The 18,727-nt window shown below is 43.4% G+C and overlaps 1 protein-coding gene across 3 annotated transcripts in view; it reads right to left on the bottom strand.

Annotated features, from left to right (window-relative positions):
• PLEKHS1 (pleckstrin homology domain containing S1) overlaps positions 1-18,304 on the bottom strand; it is a 62,484-nt gene extending 44,180 nt beyond the window's left edge. For 2 of the 3 annotated variants that reach the window (XM_085897679.1, XM_085897696.1), the window contains exons 1-5: positions 18,168-18,304; positions 12,439-12,556; positions 6,491-6,603; positions 4,381-4,515; positions 3,279-3,336 (exon numbers count right to left, since the gene is read on the bottom strand). In XM_085897679.1, the coding sequence (XP_085753805.1) occupies positions 3,279-3,336; positions 4,381-4,515; positions 6,491-6,603; positions 12,439-12,516 (384 nt within the window). In that variant the 5' untranslated portion in view covers positions 12,517-12,556; positions 18,168-18,304. Of the gene's footprint in view, positions 1-3,278; positions 3,337-4,380; positions 4,516-6,490; positions 6,604-12,438; positions 12,557-17,310; positions 17,571-18,167 lie in introns of those variants that run through there. The other variant, XM_085897686.1, reaches the window with a different exon arrangement.
• Between the last annotated feature and the right edge of the window lie 423 nt (positions 18,305-18,727).

The raw sequence follows: 18,727 nt of genomic DNA, 5'->3' as shown, positions 1-18,727 counted from the left end.
CGATTACTAATTACATTCAAATCCGCCGAAACTACGTGTCCACAAGGACCATTTGAAAAAGGGGAAGACGATCATGTACGGTCAGTTTCCAAAATGTCCTTTGCTATATCTATACGAAAAACCTTCAGAAATTTATCATAATTGAATAATGATTGTCTTCTGGTCTTAGTGAAAGTGAAAACAACCTTCAATGGGGGTTCGCTCCCTATCTTTATTTGGTAATAAACTCTCCACACGAGTATCCCTAAAAATAGAATGAAGTCAAAGCCTATCTACCTGCTTGCTGGAAAAATCACAAACAAAGAACTCAAGGATCCCATCAACTTTGGGAGAAGTCTTCTTGATCAGAACCCTATAACAAAATGCTTCAATCAAAAATGAGCACATGTCGTATGAACTTGCTAAACTGGAGAATATCAGCTAAGACTTATTTGGAACATGACCTTAGAAGAACATAAAAATCATGAAAAAACTTTCCTTCATGAAAACCTTTCCTTCATCAGTGAGTTTGGTGAAGCCCAAGACATCTTTGACAATGAGAAAGGGGAACTTCTTCTCTATCCTGACAACTTGTCAATAACTGAACTTGCCGAGGCCTACAAGATGCTGAAAGCGGAGCTGCAGACCCTGAAATCTCTCACTGCGTGATCCCCTCAGGTGAGAGCAGACCTCAGAAAGCAAGATTTCTGCCATGCCTGGCCACCACTGGTAGTGGAAGCAGAGGAGAGTGGACTCATCATCCAAGAATGTGTCATCTTTTTGTTTTTTACGATATTTGCTGACAGGTATCAAGGACAACACCCATGCTTCCCAAAGAGTTCAACAGCTTGTAAGCCAATTTTGTCATGACTTGATATATGATATCACTCATGGCAAGACAAAGCCACTCAAATACATCATTCTGCTAGTTTCAGTCAAGTCTCTGACTGGGAATGTAGAGCTCATACCAACCCTTAACCGACTTGGTCACAGTGTATCATACTCCCCCCATCCTACGACCAGATGGAAGAGATTGATACAGCCCTGTGTCTGCAGAAGCTCTCTGTGTCAAAAGATGATGTTGCCCTTCCAGCAAACGCCCATCCTGGAGTTTTCTTTACCCTAGCCTGGGACAACATTGACTGACTTGAGGAGATCAACATTGGTGAGGGGCCATCCAACAGAGTCAACGGGAATGCTATCCAAGCCAAGGCAGATGACGTGTAGCAAGCTAAAACCTTGCCTCCTGTTGATGAGACAAAGAAAAGAAGCATCAATACTTCACGACTGATTCTGCCCACATACAATGTTGGGCAAGGAGAGGGGCCACCCCAAATTGAAGGCGTAGACATTGACTCTGCCACTGTCCTGCCTGTGAGATGAAAGAACCTCATCTGGGTTATGACCAACATATCAGAGGAAAAAGACCAATCAGTCAGCAGCTGGACTGGCTTCAATATCCTGGCTCGAGGTGATGTCACAGTCCTTGATCAGGTCAGCATTGGCTACCTACCCACCATCAATGCTCCTGCAATAATGTCGACTATAAACAAAATGCTAAATCACTCACTCACCATAATGTAATGCTTACAGCTGTTCAGTATTGTATGTTTCTTTGACAAGGCACTATACGCAAAGGCTGCCGAGATGATATGGACATATTCTGAGAACGAAATGTCTCCGAGGGATGGGTACATTAAACAGCTGATTACCACCACTAAACTACCTCTCGGCACTGGCTATCATACCAAAATATATGCCATCGACATAGATGAATTAAAAAATCATCGTTGGACTTTGCCACCGAAGATGATACCAATAAGTGAAATTTCTGGTCCTGGTCCATGGACTAAATACTCAAGAATATTAAAAACAATTAAGCAGTTTTGCAAATGTATGGAGAGGGGTGTGAAAGAAGGTGAAATGAAGTGGGGGGGAATTGTGGATGCTGGTTTGGTAGCACAAGAGGACATCACCACTCAAGAACATTTGCTGTTGAGTCCAGTTGCAGAATGAATGTTGGCATAATATGGGAACTTCTGTATTTATGTAATAGGTGTCCACAACCATCCTTGACCATGTTGTGGATTGTCGGCCGAGGCCCTCACTTTTTTTCTTCCGAACTCACATTTTCACATATATTCACGTTTAAATTCGTTTTCTCCAGAACTGCTTGAACGTTTGACGCAAAACTTTCAACATAGGAGCACTTACCCATGGAGATTTTTTATTTTAGCAAAGTTACATGATTATTATGCCTGGTGTTAGTTTAATGGTTAGGGTGGTGAGCTTGGGATCCTAGGATCCTGAGTTTAAATCCCCCCCGCTGTTGAATTAACACCAGGTGGGGCTGACTCAGCCTGTCATCCTTCCGAGGTTGGCAAAATGAGTGCCAGCTTGCTGGTATCCTGTGTCGGAGTGGCAACCCGTCCAGGATTGTGCCCAATAGCCAAGGAGACTACTTTGGCAGCACCAACGCTCTGCACAGAGTCTGGTCCCAAAGGATGGATGGATGGACATGATGATCAGATGGAAATTGTGGATGGCGTTCCAAAAAATTAGTTATCTGCAGGCATGGGTTGCAGGGTGTTTCACAGAGCAGTAATAAACGGCCTTGACCTCACTTTGCTTGGCCTCGGCTGAATAATTACCCTAAATGAAAATCTACCATGTGGTATATACTTCATGGTGGAGCAAACCATCTGGTATATATCAAGAACTGTGTGAGGGCATGACATGAGTGATGGTCAAAATCTCTGTGTACAACAGAGATAATCATTTTAAAATGTGAAATCAGGAGTTTTTAAACATCAATGTATCTCCTATTCTTTTTGGTTGTTTGGTAAAGCCAAAATTGATAGAAACTTCCATCCATGGCTGTTTTGTTGCTCAATCCTTAAAAAAAAAAAAATCAAGAGCTCAATCAACAATTATGATGATGAAAATTTAGTTCATAGTGCCTTTTGCCAATACACATCATCATGGGTTTGTTGTGAAACGTATTTGATGCTAAAATCATGAGCAACCTCACAGAAAGTGGAATTTGATACCTGTAGCCTACCAAAGGTTTCCCATTCAATTCCAAACCCAAACTATGCAACGTCGTTGTGGTTAGTTTGATATCTGGAAGACACAAAAGTAATAATCTAACATTATCATTTCTGTGGAGAATGAAACATAATATAATGTCAGTTAATGCATGATATCAATATTGGAATCCAAGATTCGTGGCTCTCCAATCCCAATGCAACTTTTAACCATTGGTTATGGCTGGTGTCGGTTTTCAACATATGACTTACCGGACTTTGAAAAGACAGTGTATTTTTCAATGATTCAAACCACTGTTCAGCATCAACCCTGAAGGTGCAAAAACGAATTCCCAAAGATGAATATTAATACTGTGATTAATGATGAGAATAAATTTACAACATAACTGTGACTGTTACGATTTACTTCACAATTTACAATTTGTCCCACCCATTGAGGTAGGCAAAGGAATGATTTTGGCTTAAATCTTTCACAAACTAGCTAGTTGGACCTGAAGTTTAACTACAGGTGACTAATTTGTAAATTGTTCAGGGTGCCTTCGATAACTCACCGATACTTCACTGAAGGCATTTGAAGTGGAGTAGAAACTTCGCTGAAGCTAAATAACTGACGAAATTGATTGTCAAATTTTGGGGTTTAAAGCAGTTTGCCATGAGTATGTGACAAGAGTGCCTTCACAGCAAAAACTATGTTGTACTACATACTTATTGAACATACTCACTTATTGCTGAGTCAAGGGGCAGAGCTTGTATCAAGCAAGCATTAGCTTACGTGTGCGTGCGTGCGTGTGTGTGTGTGAATATACACAGTATAATATAAATTCTTTTAACACAGTATATATATATATATATATATATATATATATATATATATATATATATATATATATATATATATATATATATATATATATATATATATATATATATTTCAACCATTCCTTTCGTGCCATATTGGCACATTGGGCTGCTGAGGCAGTTTCATTGGCAGGGAGTACAGTCCTAGATAGGTTGCCACTCTGACACAGGTTACCCAAAATGGTTATTACCCCAGTACACTGGTACTCATTTCAGCAACCTCAGAAGGATGACAACCTGAGTCAACCTCACCTGGTGTTAATTCAACAGCAGACAGGGGCTTGAACTCAGGACTCCAAGGTTCCAAGCCAGCTACCTTAACTGCTAAGCCAACACCAGGCTTAAGGGCACAGTATTAAGATCATAGTATTAATATTTATCTTAAAAAAAAAAAACATCGGGTGTATATGAATAGGTGTACGTTGAGATGCTGGTTATATGTATTTGAAGGAAAAACAAATAATTGGAAAATAAAGCAGCAAAAAAGTGTAATTACCCTTCATCTGCTACCAGGAAATAGTCACGACCCGCAGTCTTCAGCAGGATGGCGTTTGATGCGATCGGTCCCCACAATCTCTGCACTGTTTCCCACTTTCTATGGTCTTTCGTGATTTTACAGACCTCATGTACACTGCCAACAACACATTATTGCACATGATGCATATAAAACCAAGCTTGTTAACATTCGGTGCCTCCATTCAAATCCAGGCACAAGAAAGAGCCATGTATGTTTCCAGTACATAATCAAAAATAAATGAGGATGTGAAGGTGAAAATGTAACACTTTCTTTGTTAAAAGCGGTGAAGGTGTGTTGAAAAGTAATGCCTCTGATTCTTTTTCTTCAAAACAGGTAAAGATATTTGTATAAAGTAAAGTAAAGCTCTGCCTGTGAGACACCAGGATGACATTTTGTAGTTGGACTGATATGTGGCCCCAGACTAGAAAGCTCAGAGGTGAGTGTGCATACATGCCTCGAGGTCGTTCTGCCAGCCCAACTTTACAAAATGTATGTAATAGTAAAAGACAAATACAAAACGTTCATTGCAAAAATATTATTGTTGCTGCTACATAGTATAGAAACTGTGGTGCTGGCTCACATAGCTTAGACTCTGCCAGGATGAACTAATGCTTCACATACTCACCATAGGTTTACAAATTGACACAAGTAATCAACAATTGTCATTTATACTACAGTGACTTGCAAAAGTATTCACCCCCACCAAAGTTTTCACATTTTGATGCCACCTGAGCTTATTTCATGATGCTTTCAAATCAAACTTAACATATAGAGTTTTCACAAACTACTGCAAAGTGATAAAGCTAAAAAAAATGCAGATACATTTGAATAGTTAGATTAACAGAGAAAAATCAGATGATTCTCAGTTGCACTAGTATTCAAACCCTTCCTCGAATTAACCCTAAATCATTTCTGAAGCACATTATTTGTTTGAAAGGTTACAAAATAAGTGTAATAGCTTTCACCTGTATGTAATCAGTGGGTTAACTTAAAAACGAATCTCCCACACGTATCTGGGGAGTTTTAAGTTGCAACTTCCTTTGTCAACCAACAAGGCCAACATGAAGTCAAAGGAACTTTCAAAATGAGTCAGACACAAAGTAGTGGAGAAACACGGAGAAAAGTTTTGTGGTCAGAAGAGACATAAATTGAAATTTTTGGTCGAAATTCAAAACATTAGGTCTGGCACAATCCTAACACTGCTCTTCACCCAGTTAACACCATCCCTACTGTCAAGTATGGTGGTGGCAGCATCATGTTATGGGGCTGCTTTTCATCAGCAGGGACTGGCAAGCTCGTCAGGATAGAAGGGACAATGGATGGTGCAAAGTACAGGAGAATCCTTGATGAAAACCTGCTTGAGTCAGCCATGAATGTGAAACTGGGTAGGAGATTCACATTTCAGCATTACAATGATCCGAAGCACAAAGTTAAAGCCACACTGGAGTGGCTGAATAAGAAGAAAATAAATGTTCTTGAGTGGCCCATTCAAAGTCCTGACTTGAACCCAATTTAACATTTATGGTGAGACTTGAAGATTGCAGTCCATCGACGATCCCCATCAAACTTGACAGAACGAGAGCAATTTTCACATGAAGATTGGGCAAACATTTCACCATCTCACTGTACAAAGCTGGTGGAGATCTACCCCAAAAGATTCACAGCAGCCATTGTGAAAAAGGTTCTTCCACCAAGTACTGACCTGAGGGGTTAAATACTTTTACAACCAGTGAATTTTGATTTGTACATGATTTTTGCAGCTATTCCTGACATGTAACCTCCTTCAACTATAACAATATTTAGTTTGATGTCATCAGTTATGAATAAAAAAGTTCATTTGAAAAAATGTTTTGATATAATTCATAATTCATCTAAATGTGGCATTATTGGAAGGGGGTGAATACTTTTGTAAGCCACTGTGCTTCGTTAAATTGTCATAAAAGTTCAATGTATAAGGACTTCCCAAATATAAAGATATCCACCAAGGCTCACTCCATGTTTGGTGCAAATCACATACCATACCTATTTTTAATTGCAATTGTATACATTGCAGGAATAAGGACATTCTGAGGGGAAGGTTGCTTCATACCTGTTCATTGTGATGACACCACGACAGGTTGTGTTCTTTTCATCTTCATAATAAGACAACTGTGGTCTTCCAGTTGTATTCTGAAGCACGATGAATCTGCGTTTCCAGCTTTGCTGAATGAACAATAAAAACAAGAAACTTCAAACATCAATTTAAAAGATTATTTTTGCTGTACACAATCTAATACTGCAACAAGAGGTGTGGGGGGTGGGAAGCGGGGGGGGGGGGGAGTGGGGAGTAGATATTACTTAAAATATATAGAATTACATAGAGTGGTTCATGTACATGTAGTTAGCCAATCTCGATGTAATTAAGTTGGGAAACGTAGCTAAAGGATTGACTTGTTTGAATGTGCACCATACGGAGGGTGGTGCATGGTAATAATTAAATCGAGTTTGAGTTAAGGAACTCGTACGTACAACCTCTTGTCATGTCCCCAGATGAGGTGCTGAGGTGGGGCCTTGGCAAAGAGAGAGAAGGGCGGAGTTTCATTGCCCTGGAGAGGGCAGAGTTTTGGGTTTTTGGGAGAGGGACGAGGAGAGTCGGGGTGGGCGCGAAGGAGGAGAACGGACAAAGTTGCCTCACCTGAGGAAGAAATGTCTGTGCTCATCTCTGGTTCCTGATAGTTTTCCTGCCTTCACCCTGTTCCTGCTTGCCTGTTTGTCACCCTGCCCGTGTGCTTCATCATTCTTGCTCACCTGCCCATGGACCTGCTCCCTCCTTGTCCATCAGTAGCTAAGGCTTCACCCAGTTCTCATTCCCTTCTCCGTCTTTGTTTGAATCTGGTGTGTGGCACCTTTAGATTTTATTCTCTTGTTTATAATTCTTTATTTTTTGATTCCGTGTTCCCCCTTTACCCCAACCCCAACCCAAACCTGCCAATGTACTCCTCCATCGTGATTCCACCATCCACTGGTTACTTATTTGCCTTTTAAAAAGAATAAACCCCTTTTTAAAAGAGATAAGTTCTCATGTGCTTTCTGTGATCCCGCACACGCAAAGCTGCCATTAATTGACACAGTCCAAGGGAGTTAAAAACTGTTCTGTCCATCTGTTCAGTGGCCGATGTTAATCAGCCCTGAACATGACATTTGACGTCAGGAGTGGGACCTTTCAAACCCCCTGATACCGGCGTTTGGAGTCAGGAGTGTCAGCATCGAACCCTGATCAACTGATGTAGAACCCGAGGACTTCTACATTTATCGTTAATTGGTGTTTGGAGAGCGTACATATTGGTAGAGCATGCTTCAAATTTAAAATATTAATTTTTTTGAATTTATTGGCATGCATGGGAAAGGAATTGCTGTACAAAATGTGGATGTGCATGGAATAGCGGTGTGCAGGAGCAACGAGAACGATGGAAGTGAGCCGTGGGTGGAACCTTGTGAGGAGCCGAGGGTAGGAACATCCCCCACTCCTGAGCGGCCGAGCCAGGAGGCGGGTGCAACGTCCATCCAGGCCATGTTACGATTATTAATCAAATGAATGGATAAAAATAAAGACGATTTTGAAAACAAAATGAATAAAAATAATGAGCTTAAAAATTTTTTTTGTATACATTGTTGAGGCTCATATGAGAGCTAAAAAATGAACAATTGATAAAAAAAATTAAAGAAGATCATGACGAATTAATGACACACATGAATAAAATGAGTAATAGCCTGGAGGAGCATCGCGCTGGCATGAATGTCGCTCTTCTCCAGTGGGAAGAGACCATTCATATGATGAGCAGGACAGAGGGCTTAGAGGGAGGTAGATTAGACTCTATGGTGTGTGAAGCAACCTCCGTGTTTTGCGGTACGACACTCATGGGCAAGTGGTTAAACCTGGCAGGGGTTCTCCTGGCATTCCTGGGACCAACAGTGTGCTATGCGGTATCATCTCCGAGGTACATGTGTTGGGATTCGTACCTTTTTAAAGCTTTTTGTTTCTTCCCAACTCAATTCACTCACTTGCAGTTAATTAAAATATTGTTGCGAATTCGCGCCCGCCGGCGTGCGATCGGCCGCTTGACTCGAATGGCGGCCGCCTCTCCCATCGGAACGGACGATTCTGTCGTGACCCTCTTGGAACAACGCCGGGAACTAGTCACGGGTGGGGGTTTAACCCCACCACGACCGTGCCAATTGCCCACCTGCGCAGGATAGGGTTGCTCGCCAAATTCGATCTACCTAAGTACCTGCGCGGATGGTCGATCGGGCGATCGTACCTCGCCGCAGGCCGACTCCGGACACGAACCACGTAAGCGGTTCGTTCCGTGCTACAGTGATAACCGAGCGGTGTTATCATCGGCCTCGACGGTTCTGATTAATTATCGGGCGTATTAAGCCCACTACGAACCCTTTACGTGAAGCAGGATGGAGGGTCAATTAAAAGGAAGGAGACGAAGCGAAACGGGCACAGTTCAACATGCAAGCACTTTATTTACACGACACACGGAGAGCACACATATACAGTCAAACAGTCAAAATGCACATATAGCAATTAAAACAAAAGCAACAATGCAGAGCTACAACCTAATAAGACCGACACACGGAAACACTTAAACAGTTCTACTTTACAAGACACGGCGCCAGAAGATCCATACAAAAACCCCGAAAAGAAATGGTGACTTCCGTTTGGGCCGTCGAGTCCCTCTCCCACGTCCGTCGACATGGCCGCGCCTGGCCGTGACTCCGTGCCCTGGCGTGGTAGGCGAGTCCTTTCCGGCGTGCCTCGCGCCAGCACGTGTTGGCCACTCGATGCCACGGACGGAGTTTCTGGCACTATCCCAGCGCGGATAGAAAGGGGGGAAACGTTGTTGCTCGAGGTCGCGGTGTGGGGAATGGCAGACGCTCCGTCCCTCCAGTGGGGTCTCGGGACCGCCCCACAGAAGATCAGGCCAGCGGCCACCACGAAGAGAAGAGGACGAGCGAGCCGGAAGACAGGAAGAGGACGAAGAGAGCCAGAGCACCAACAAAAACCTAGCGCTCCGCCAGTGTCCAACTTTAATAGCCCGGGGCTCCGCCCTTCACTCCGCCCCCGTTTTCGGCTCCGCCTCCCATCGAGCTTCTTGGAGAAGCTTCTCGAAGGGGGCATGCCCTCACGCTTTCCCTCCACCCCGCTCCGTCCGGGGGCCGAGGGAGGCCGTTTTTGGCTTGGAGCCAGAGCGTTATTCACCAAAAAGAGGCCCCCACCTTTTCTCACCTTTGACCTTTGACCTGCATCGCTCTTCCGCCACTCCAAAGCGCGGGGAAGTCAGACGGGAAAAACAGGCGGGAAAAATCCACGCGCCATCGTTGTGCCTTCTTCTTTCCCTCCTTCCGTTCTCGACGGTTTCCAACGCGGAAACCGTCGTAGTGTGGGCCGTGGAGGATGGCGTTTGTCAGCGGGGGTAGTGGCGAAGATGGTGGTGGTTGTTGTGAGGGCAATTGTAGCGCGGTTGGCATTGTGGCATAGTTGGTGGCGGTTGTTGTTTGCGTAGAGGTTTGCGTTCGTCAGCGGGGGTAGTGGCGAAGATGGTGGTGGCTGTTGTTTGCGTGGAGGTTTGTCATTTAAAATAACAATAGAAAAAGAAAAACGGCTATCTCAAAGCGTCGCAGCCCGAATTAATCACGTAAATTCCCTCTAAACAACGGGTTTGGGGCTAACTACACATGTACTTAGAGTTATCTCACCTACGGGCCCTGAATGGTGGTTTGCGAATTTCCACAGCCGCAACACTACCCCTCCCTTTTTTACAGACTCGTCTCGAGTCGTCAAATTTTCGTGTGCCATCATGTGTAGTTCTCCCCTAGTACGTTTTACCTACGGATCCCTGAGTGCGACATTCATGGTATTCGTGTCCCCAAAATAAATAACCTGAGGGCTGAGTAACTAAAAAAACAAACCCACTCATACGGACGACTTAAATAAAATTACCGGCGCTAGACATACATGCCGGGGGCGCACTCATATTTACAGCACATCTTACTTACAAATTCTACACTAACCATGGCCCAGGATCAATGGACTCTGCAGGGAGCAAAACAAACGTCAAACCGGCGCATGGGCTGCCACTGCAGGCCCGTGTTGTAGCTGCCAACAGGACAGTTCTTGCAGCTTGCAAACTGTTGCTTGATGATCCTGGCACACATGGCAATGAACAGGGGGAGGGCAAAGCAAAATTGAATGGGGGCAAACTGATGATGTGGGCAGTGAGCATGACATGGCAAAGGCAGCAGGCAAACACAGCCTGCAGAACAAGGCCGTTGCAGGCAAACACAGCCGGCAGACGAACTGGCCGACACAGGCCTTGCAGCACAGCAGCTGCAGACGATCCGGCTGGTACAGGCCTCGCAGCAAAACAACAGCTGCCGATGAAGTTGGCCGGCCTTTGCCTTGCCGTGCATTTGGATGGAGGGAGTGCGGTGGTGCTGGCCACTCGGAATGCGGGCTCAGACCTGCCTACTGTCTCCCTCCCACCTATCGCCTTTGCCTGTCACTGTCTATACCCACTCCCTTAATTTGTAAAACCCAATTTAGCCCAAACTTTTTTTTTTGTTGTTTTCTTTTTATTCCTATACCTCCCACTATAATTCGTCCCCTAACCCCCCTTTATGTCCTTGTTCGGCTAAGCTATCATCCCCAGCCTACTCCCAACCCCTACGTTCCCTTCCCGGAGGGGAATGAGGGAGAGCTAGCGTCCTGTGTTGAGGCCCAACTCAAGCCTCAGAATGGCCTCCCCAGACTTCAGCGATCTATAACACAAAGTGGGTACAGCGGGCCACAACGAGAGCGAAGGGATGGATGGTGCGGAGGGGTACACTTCCTAATCTACCCTATCCATTTACCTTTAAACTACCCCGGGGCTTTCAACAAGCGCCTCTCGCTTAAACTATTGGTTCTAACAACCAAGATTCCCGTCGCCTGTGTTGGTGTCCTCACAATTTCGGACCTCACTCCCCAATTTTCTTTTCGTGCCCTCACACGGTCTCACGGCTGGGACGCGTGGCCCCCTTGGCAGGCACGACCTTCTGCCGATTCTCCAACGATGGCACCCCCGGGCACTACACTGCTTCCGAGCCTACCAGCTCCCTAAACACCGGGGAATGCCCTCCCTGGCGACTCCCCTGAAACGCTCACGTGGCAGGCTGGCTTCCTGGGCCCTTTTCCGAGGGTCACCCATTCCCACAACACTGCCCACGCGGCTAATGGCGCCCCGAGCCCCCGCATCATGCGGGCGCACCCGTGCCCACTATGCTATCCCGGTCCCCCATGGGCCCTTGGCCTACCGCGGCCGACTAGCCGCCTCCATGCATCCAATTACATGAAACAAGGGCTTATTATTAAAAGAGAAGGGGAACAAGAGGAAATGAAAGAACACCTAATAGATGCAGAAAAAAAAGCAATACAGATGGACGGTGGAGACAATGAGGAACTATTATAGAAAAGCGATCCCGACAGTGCTAATTGGGGTAATTACGATGAGACCTATTCTAACATTAATTGGGGCATTGCTATGAAATCAATTAATTAATTAATCTCCAAAGTCTGGTGTTGGCTTAATGGTTAAGGTGGCTGGCTTAAGATCTTAGGGTCTTGGGTTTGACATCTTATGGACTGAAGACACAAAAGATTGTTTAGCAAAAACTCATTCATTGTCCAACTTCGCTTATGTGCACAGAAAAGGGAGGATGATATGAAGGGAGTGTCGGAGAAACGGAGAGAGAAGAAAAAGAAGGTTGGGGGCAGTGAAGGCATCATAAGTCTGCCACATTTGCAAACAAACTAACCAAATGTCCCTCATGGTGAGAGATGGTGAAGGCAAAGTCAACAGGAAGAAGTGTAGTGAGATTGTAAAAAGGTTTTATGTATGGTATGTGGTTTGTACATTCTTTGTGCTTGTAAATGTCAGCACAGAGATAATCAGAATCAAGTTTACATCATCTTTACTTTTACGATGAACCCTTTATACCGAGCCATGTTACCTTCAGTTGGAAATTAATTTTAGTTGGAGGTGGAGACTTGTAGAAAAACCCCTCCAGGTATAAAATTCCATTAGCCATGTTTCTTCTACTCCTCAATCAGGGAGGGCCAATTCACGAGCTGAAAAGTACAAAACGCATACCTGTGTCCAGCAATGATGCAAAATTCATGTCAAGCACATCTATCATAATCGTGTCTCAAACTTATTGCCTTATGATTTAAAATTGTCATCCAGTCATCGAGTTATTGATTTCAAACAGAAGATGCAGAAAAATTGACGACATGTGATCGTCCAAGATGGAGGAAGCAAAATCATGCAACTACTCTCTTTTAGCCTCTCCACAAACTTTACACAAGTTATTTTGCGCTTCTCTTTAGAGTTAATTAGAATCGGTGACTTGGATTCGAGTGTAACCTGAGTCACATTTTTGGACTTGAGACTTGACTTAACCAGGACTTGGAAAAAATGACTTGGGACTTGGTATTTTTGACTTGTGACTTGATCAGAATTACTTGTCGACAATTTTCATTTCCCCCCCCCCCCCCCCCAAAATTCCATTGAAGTTGAAAAAAAACATTCAGGAGGCAGCACCGCATTATACTACACGCAAGCTACAACTACTCATTCAGAAGCAGATTAACCACCATTTTGTGTGCAACCAGCTACAGCAACTCATTTAACATGTAAGAATACTTTATTTTTAGACAACGATGCAAGATCACTCCTATTCGTACAAATTGAGGAACCTTATTGTGATGTATGCACCATCTAGACCTCATCGTCGGGACATAATACCAAACGGAAATATGCGGTGGACACGTCGCTTCCAGGCTGAGGCAGACCCAGTTGACGAGCTTTCATGTTTTTGAATCAGAGCTTTTTGAAAGGATCTGAACCATCATTCTTTTGAAGAACCAATGCGCAATGCATGGCGATGAGGGCAAGCTTTTGGAAAAGCCTTAATTGCCCGTGGCACTCATACAGTTTGTGGAATTCTCTAATTTTTGCCTGTTATTTCATGGTGTAATCCATGATGATGAATTAAATTGGCAAGGAAGTGATTGGGACATGTATGCTGAATGGTTGCAGTACTACTTCGATGTGAATGGTATCTCAGACGAAAAACAGAGGAAAGCAGTCCTACTGTGAGTATGTAGTGCAGAGACATTCATGTTGTTGAAGAATTTGGTTATGCCAAGGTCTATCAGGGAACTGAAATATTCAGAACGAGTGGAAGCACGAATGAATCATTGCAACCCAACCCCATCGGTTATTATCCAACATTTAAATTTTATATGAGCCGCCAGATAACAGGAGAGTCAATTTCTGAATTTATTGCCGAATTCAAGAAACTCTCTCACTTCTGTGAGTTCAGACATGCACTTGAGGACATGCTGTGGGACCTGCTCATAGTTAGTGCAATGGACAATCATATTTATTGTCACCTGTTGGCTGAACAGACATTGAAAGTCACAACAGCCAAGAACATTGTAATCACCATGGAGTGTGTGGACAAAATCGTTGCTGACATCGGTATCACTCGCTCTTCATCTGGTCAGGCTTAGATCAACCCCACTGCTAATTGTGTTGATCACTGTATATCAAAGCACCAGAAAAAGAAATCCAGATGTCCACCATCAATGAGCAACATGTGCTATCTCTGTGATGGTAAGCATTCCCCAGATGAAGGTCCTTACAAAGTTGCCATGTGCCATTTTTGTCACAAAATTGGCGATATCACTCCAGTCTGTCTCTTCCACAAATACAAGGAGAAAGCAGGTGGTATAAAAACATATCTCATCAGTTCAGTCACATGCTTGCCAACGAGGCAAGCTGTGCTTTTGGTGACACGTCAGATGTACAACATATTTCCCATCATCTTCAGCAGCAGAGTTGAACCTCCGCTAGTTCTCTTCGGTAACAATGATTGACGCTTGTAAATGGAGATCAATACTGGAATTGTTGTTTCGCTTGTCAGCCGAGCTGCTTTCAACAACCCGTGGCAAGAACCTCACCAACCTGAACATCCTATTGAACCGACCGGACATCCTATCTGCTCTCTACCTCCACAGCTGAGCAGATCAAACCCTGTGGAAGTTGTGACATTCCCGTGCCTTCTGGGAATTGTAAGTTCAACCTATCCCTGATTGTCATCCCCAGCAATGGACCATTGTTACACAGCATGAAGTGCTTTGAGGTAATCAAACTCAATTGGAAGCAAATTCATAAACTTTGTGCAACCAATGCATTAAAACCACTTGAAGAAATCCTGCCCAGATATTCAGCGACCTTCAATGATAAGCGAGGCACTCTGCAGGATTAGTCTGCTTAACTCAACATTAACAAAGATGTGAAAGCAATTTTCTGCAAGGTCCTTTTTACTCTGTGTGACCAATTTTCTACAAGGTTCAACCAGTCTCTTTTATTCGGCGTAACAAGGTCGACCAAGAGCTCAATCAACTCCAGGAACTCAAGATCATTGAAACAGTTCAATACTCCAATTGGGTTGCACCCATCATCCCTGTTGTCAAAGATTATCAGTCGATTTGTCTTTGTGGCAACTTCTCAACACTAGACAACTATCCAATCCAAAGTTTCAGCAAGCATGACCTCAAGTCAGCATATCTTCAATTTCTCCTTGAGGAATATTCAAAGAAGTACCTGACAATTAACAGGCATCCTAGTCTGTAGTCTGTACCGAGTCTGTAGTCATAGTCTGCACCAATACCACTGACTGAGTTTTGGGATAAAGTGTGCCCCAGGAATTTATCAGCATTGTATGAACAGTTAGTTCAATGCTGAACGGCATGTTGCGGTCTATCAGAACGACATTCTGGTCACCAGACCGACAGAAGCTGAACATCTACACAAACTAGATGGAGTTCTGAAGAAGCTATCAGACTTCAGTCTCCATTTCCATTTCAACAAATGTGACTTCATGGTACTATCAGTAATGTACTTGGGCCACAGGAACGATGCTTAAAGTCGACATCCACTGAAAATAAAATCAGAGTGATCAAGGATGCACCAGCTCCAAGAGATAGAACTGAAGGCTAATCTCACCATGCTGTAATATTGCAGCCATGACATTCCAAATGTATCTAAATTTTGTGTACTCTCTATCATCTGCTGAAGAAAGGAGCCTCAAGGAACTGGGGAGCTGCCCCCCAGAAGTCAAAAGACCTGTTCAAAGCATCAAACATCCATGTTCACTTTGATCCGAACATAGACACTATACTGATGTATGATGCCGGTTCAGTATGGTGTGGGTGCAGTGCTGTTTCATGTTATGCATGATGACTCAGAAAAGCCAGTCGTATTTGTCTCCAGAACATTTTCTCCTGCAGAAAAGAAATACAGTCAGTTCAACAAGGAGGGTTTAGGAATAATTTTTGGATTCAAAAAGTTCCACCAACACCTTTTTGGGTGACACTTTGTGGTCTATACTGATGACAAACCATTGATTAGCCTTTTTGCACCAACCAAGACAACGCCCGACACATTACCACCCAGGTCATATGATGTTCCTTCCCTGCTTGCTGCTTACAACTACAGCATTCAATATAAACCCGGGTCTGCCATCACCAACTTGGACACCATGAGTCATCTACCATTGCCAGATTTGGTCACCAAACCACCACTGCCTGGCAATGTGATCAGCCTGATGGATCACCTGGAGGACTACCCTCTCAATGGTAACCAGATCTATACCTACACCAGACGTGATTCAGTCCTTTCCAGAGTTCTCCCAGTCGTAGGGCTTGGATGGCAGTCACTACCGGATGGTGACCATGCCAACATCCTTGACATGGCACATATAAATTCATGTCATGTGGACAGTCGGTGCATATTCTGAGATTGCAGTATAGTAATTCTGCAACATCTTTGTCCCATAAGGGAACTACATGAATGGAATAGTCAAGATGAAGTGGCTGGCTAGGAACTATGTATGGTGGCCAAATCTAGACACTGATATCAAATGCTGTGTTTGACATTGCTATCCCTGCCACAGCACCAGGAATGCACCAGTGAAAGCACTGCTACACCCATGGGAATGGTCAGGCGGTACTAATCATCACCAATGCCCATTGAAAATGGATTGACACGAACGTAACATGTGGTATGAGATCAACTGGAGCCACAGAGAAACTGAGACGTTTTGTTACACATGGTTTGCCCAGAGTTATCATTAGTGACAATAGTCCATGCTTCTCAAGTTAGGGATTTGCCAAATTCACACATTGGAATGGTACCAAACAAAAGTTTGTCAGCTCACATCACAAAGCTTCAAGTACTCTGGCTGAATGTTTGGTTGGAGTCTTTAAGTCCGGACTACACAAACTGCAGCATGGAAATCTCGAAACCAGGTTCTCACGTCTGCTCAAGTATGGTACGACACTTCATTGTACTACAGAAGTAACTCCATCAGAATTACTGATGAAATGACATTAAGAACCAACCTGGACTGTCTGAAACCAGATGTGTCATCTGGTGTGTATACCAGAGCCAACCTAACTAGAAGTTGCATCACAAGAAGTCAGCAATGAACAGCTCACTTGAAACTGGATCACTTAAAAAAATTCTTGTATCTGGATTTGGATCTTCACCAAACTTTAATCAGTTCGTCCTCCTCACACGCCCAACCTGTCCCCCGAGTTTCGTCCGAATCCGTTCATAACTTTTTAAGATATCCTGCTCACAGACAGATAGATAGACAGACAAACAGACAGGAGTAAAAACCTAACCTCCATCCACCTTCGGTAGCGTAGGCAATATCAGTGCAATTTTACACAGAGAACACTACTGCGTATGCCAGATGTCGACAGAGGCCAAAAAATATAACTCGGCAGTTGAAGGTCAGATATGGCCGTACCTGGTCCTGCGAACGCTGTTGACTCCAGTGTTACCCAATGTCACCCTTCCATTTCTTTGTAAACTCCAATAAACGAACGTGCCAGGCCTCATGCGTCCAAGTTCTGTACCACATCATATCAATGTCACTTGTTTTGATTGAACAAATCACGATGGCACAGCCCTACGAAACAGGTAGGGACCTTCAATGTTGGACCAATAAAAGGTGTGTAGATTCGTTTACATGTATCTGTATGTGCAGATCGCACCACAAACAGACATATTGTATCTTGATGTGGTTAAAGGAAGCTCCTGAAAGGTCAGTGAGGATGAAACCTGACACCTGAACTTGATGAAGTATTTTGTGTAAATACTGAAAAAAAAACCTCTCGAGCTGTTTTGGTTCTACGGAGGTACCTTGTCATAAACGTTTCTCTTACGGTATATTCTGGAGTACAGTAAAAATCAAGCGACTTGACATTTGACTTTGACTTGCATAGAATGACTTGGGACTTGACCATAACGATTTGAGACTTGCATGTAATTTGAAAATAAATATGACTTTTTTTTTTTTACAACTCTGTTTCTCTTGAAACGGTTCATCGAAAGATCTCTTGATTTGTATCAAAAACTGGACAGTCACATAAATTTCAATTCTGAGATGATGAAGCTGTGCATTGGAAAGTTGTTTCCTTTAACACTTTGCAGTCAGCAGATAGATGAAAAGACATTTCACCGACCAATTTCCTGAAACCTTGTTTACAAATATAAACGTGTAAAAGTTTCAAACTAGGAACTCCAATGGTCAGGTGGTACTGCTTGTCTACAGTAAGAGTACGGAAGAAATAGAATGTTAGAATTAAAGAACAAAAGACTCACCGACTCAAAGGACCAGCAAAATGTCTGCACAAACACACACTCACACTGTCGTCAAAAAGTAAACTAAGTTCAGAGTTAATACACGTAATCATGCACAAATACATTCTTGTTGAACGAGTCTCTTTCAGATGTTGAAACTGTTCAGACAGGTTGAGGTGCTTTTTGGCTCAATTTGTATGAGCATCTGAAACAACGAATGTTATTTACTAACAGGATCAAACTGAATAGCAGTTTCAACCAGATTGGTTTCTTTGCTATTCCCATCATTTGACTCAATGCAGGAATCCCAAGTTCAAATCACAGAGATGTTTTCTCCTTGCAGTTCATGTAAAATGTTTTCCAATGCCCTTGTATTGCAGGTGATATACTATGTACTGTATGTAAAAGCTCCTTCCTTATAATGCAATTTTAAAAACAATAAAACATTTTATGTCATAAATTGTCTTAACTGAATGCTCATTAGCCAGCAAGCAGTATGAGCAGGAACCCCCAGAAAATCCGCGTAATGTCCAGTGTCATGTGGCATACGATTTCAATCATAATGCCATGTGGCACAATGC

Source organism: Eptatretus burgeri, chromosome 1 (genome assembly GCF_056783735.1).
Source record: "Eptatretus burgeri isolate ZD-2024b chromosome 1, Ebu_testis_v1, whole genome shotgun sequence".
NCBI classification, from domain to species: Eukaryota; Metazoa; Chordata; class Myxini; order Myxiniformes; family Myxinidae; genus Eptatretus; species Eptatretus burgeri.
Note: the sequence above shows the minus strand (reverse complement) of the source record. Positions and strands in the feature narration are given on the sequence as shown.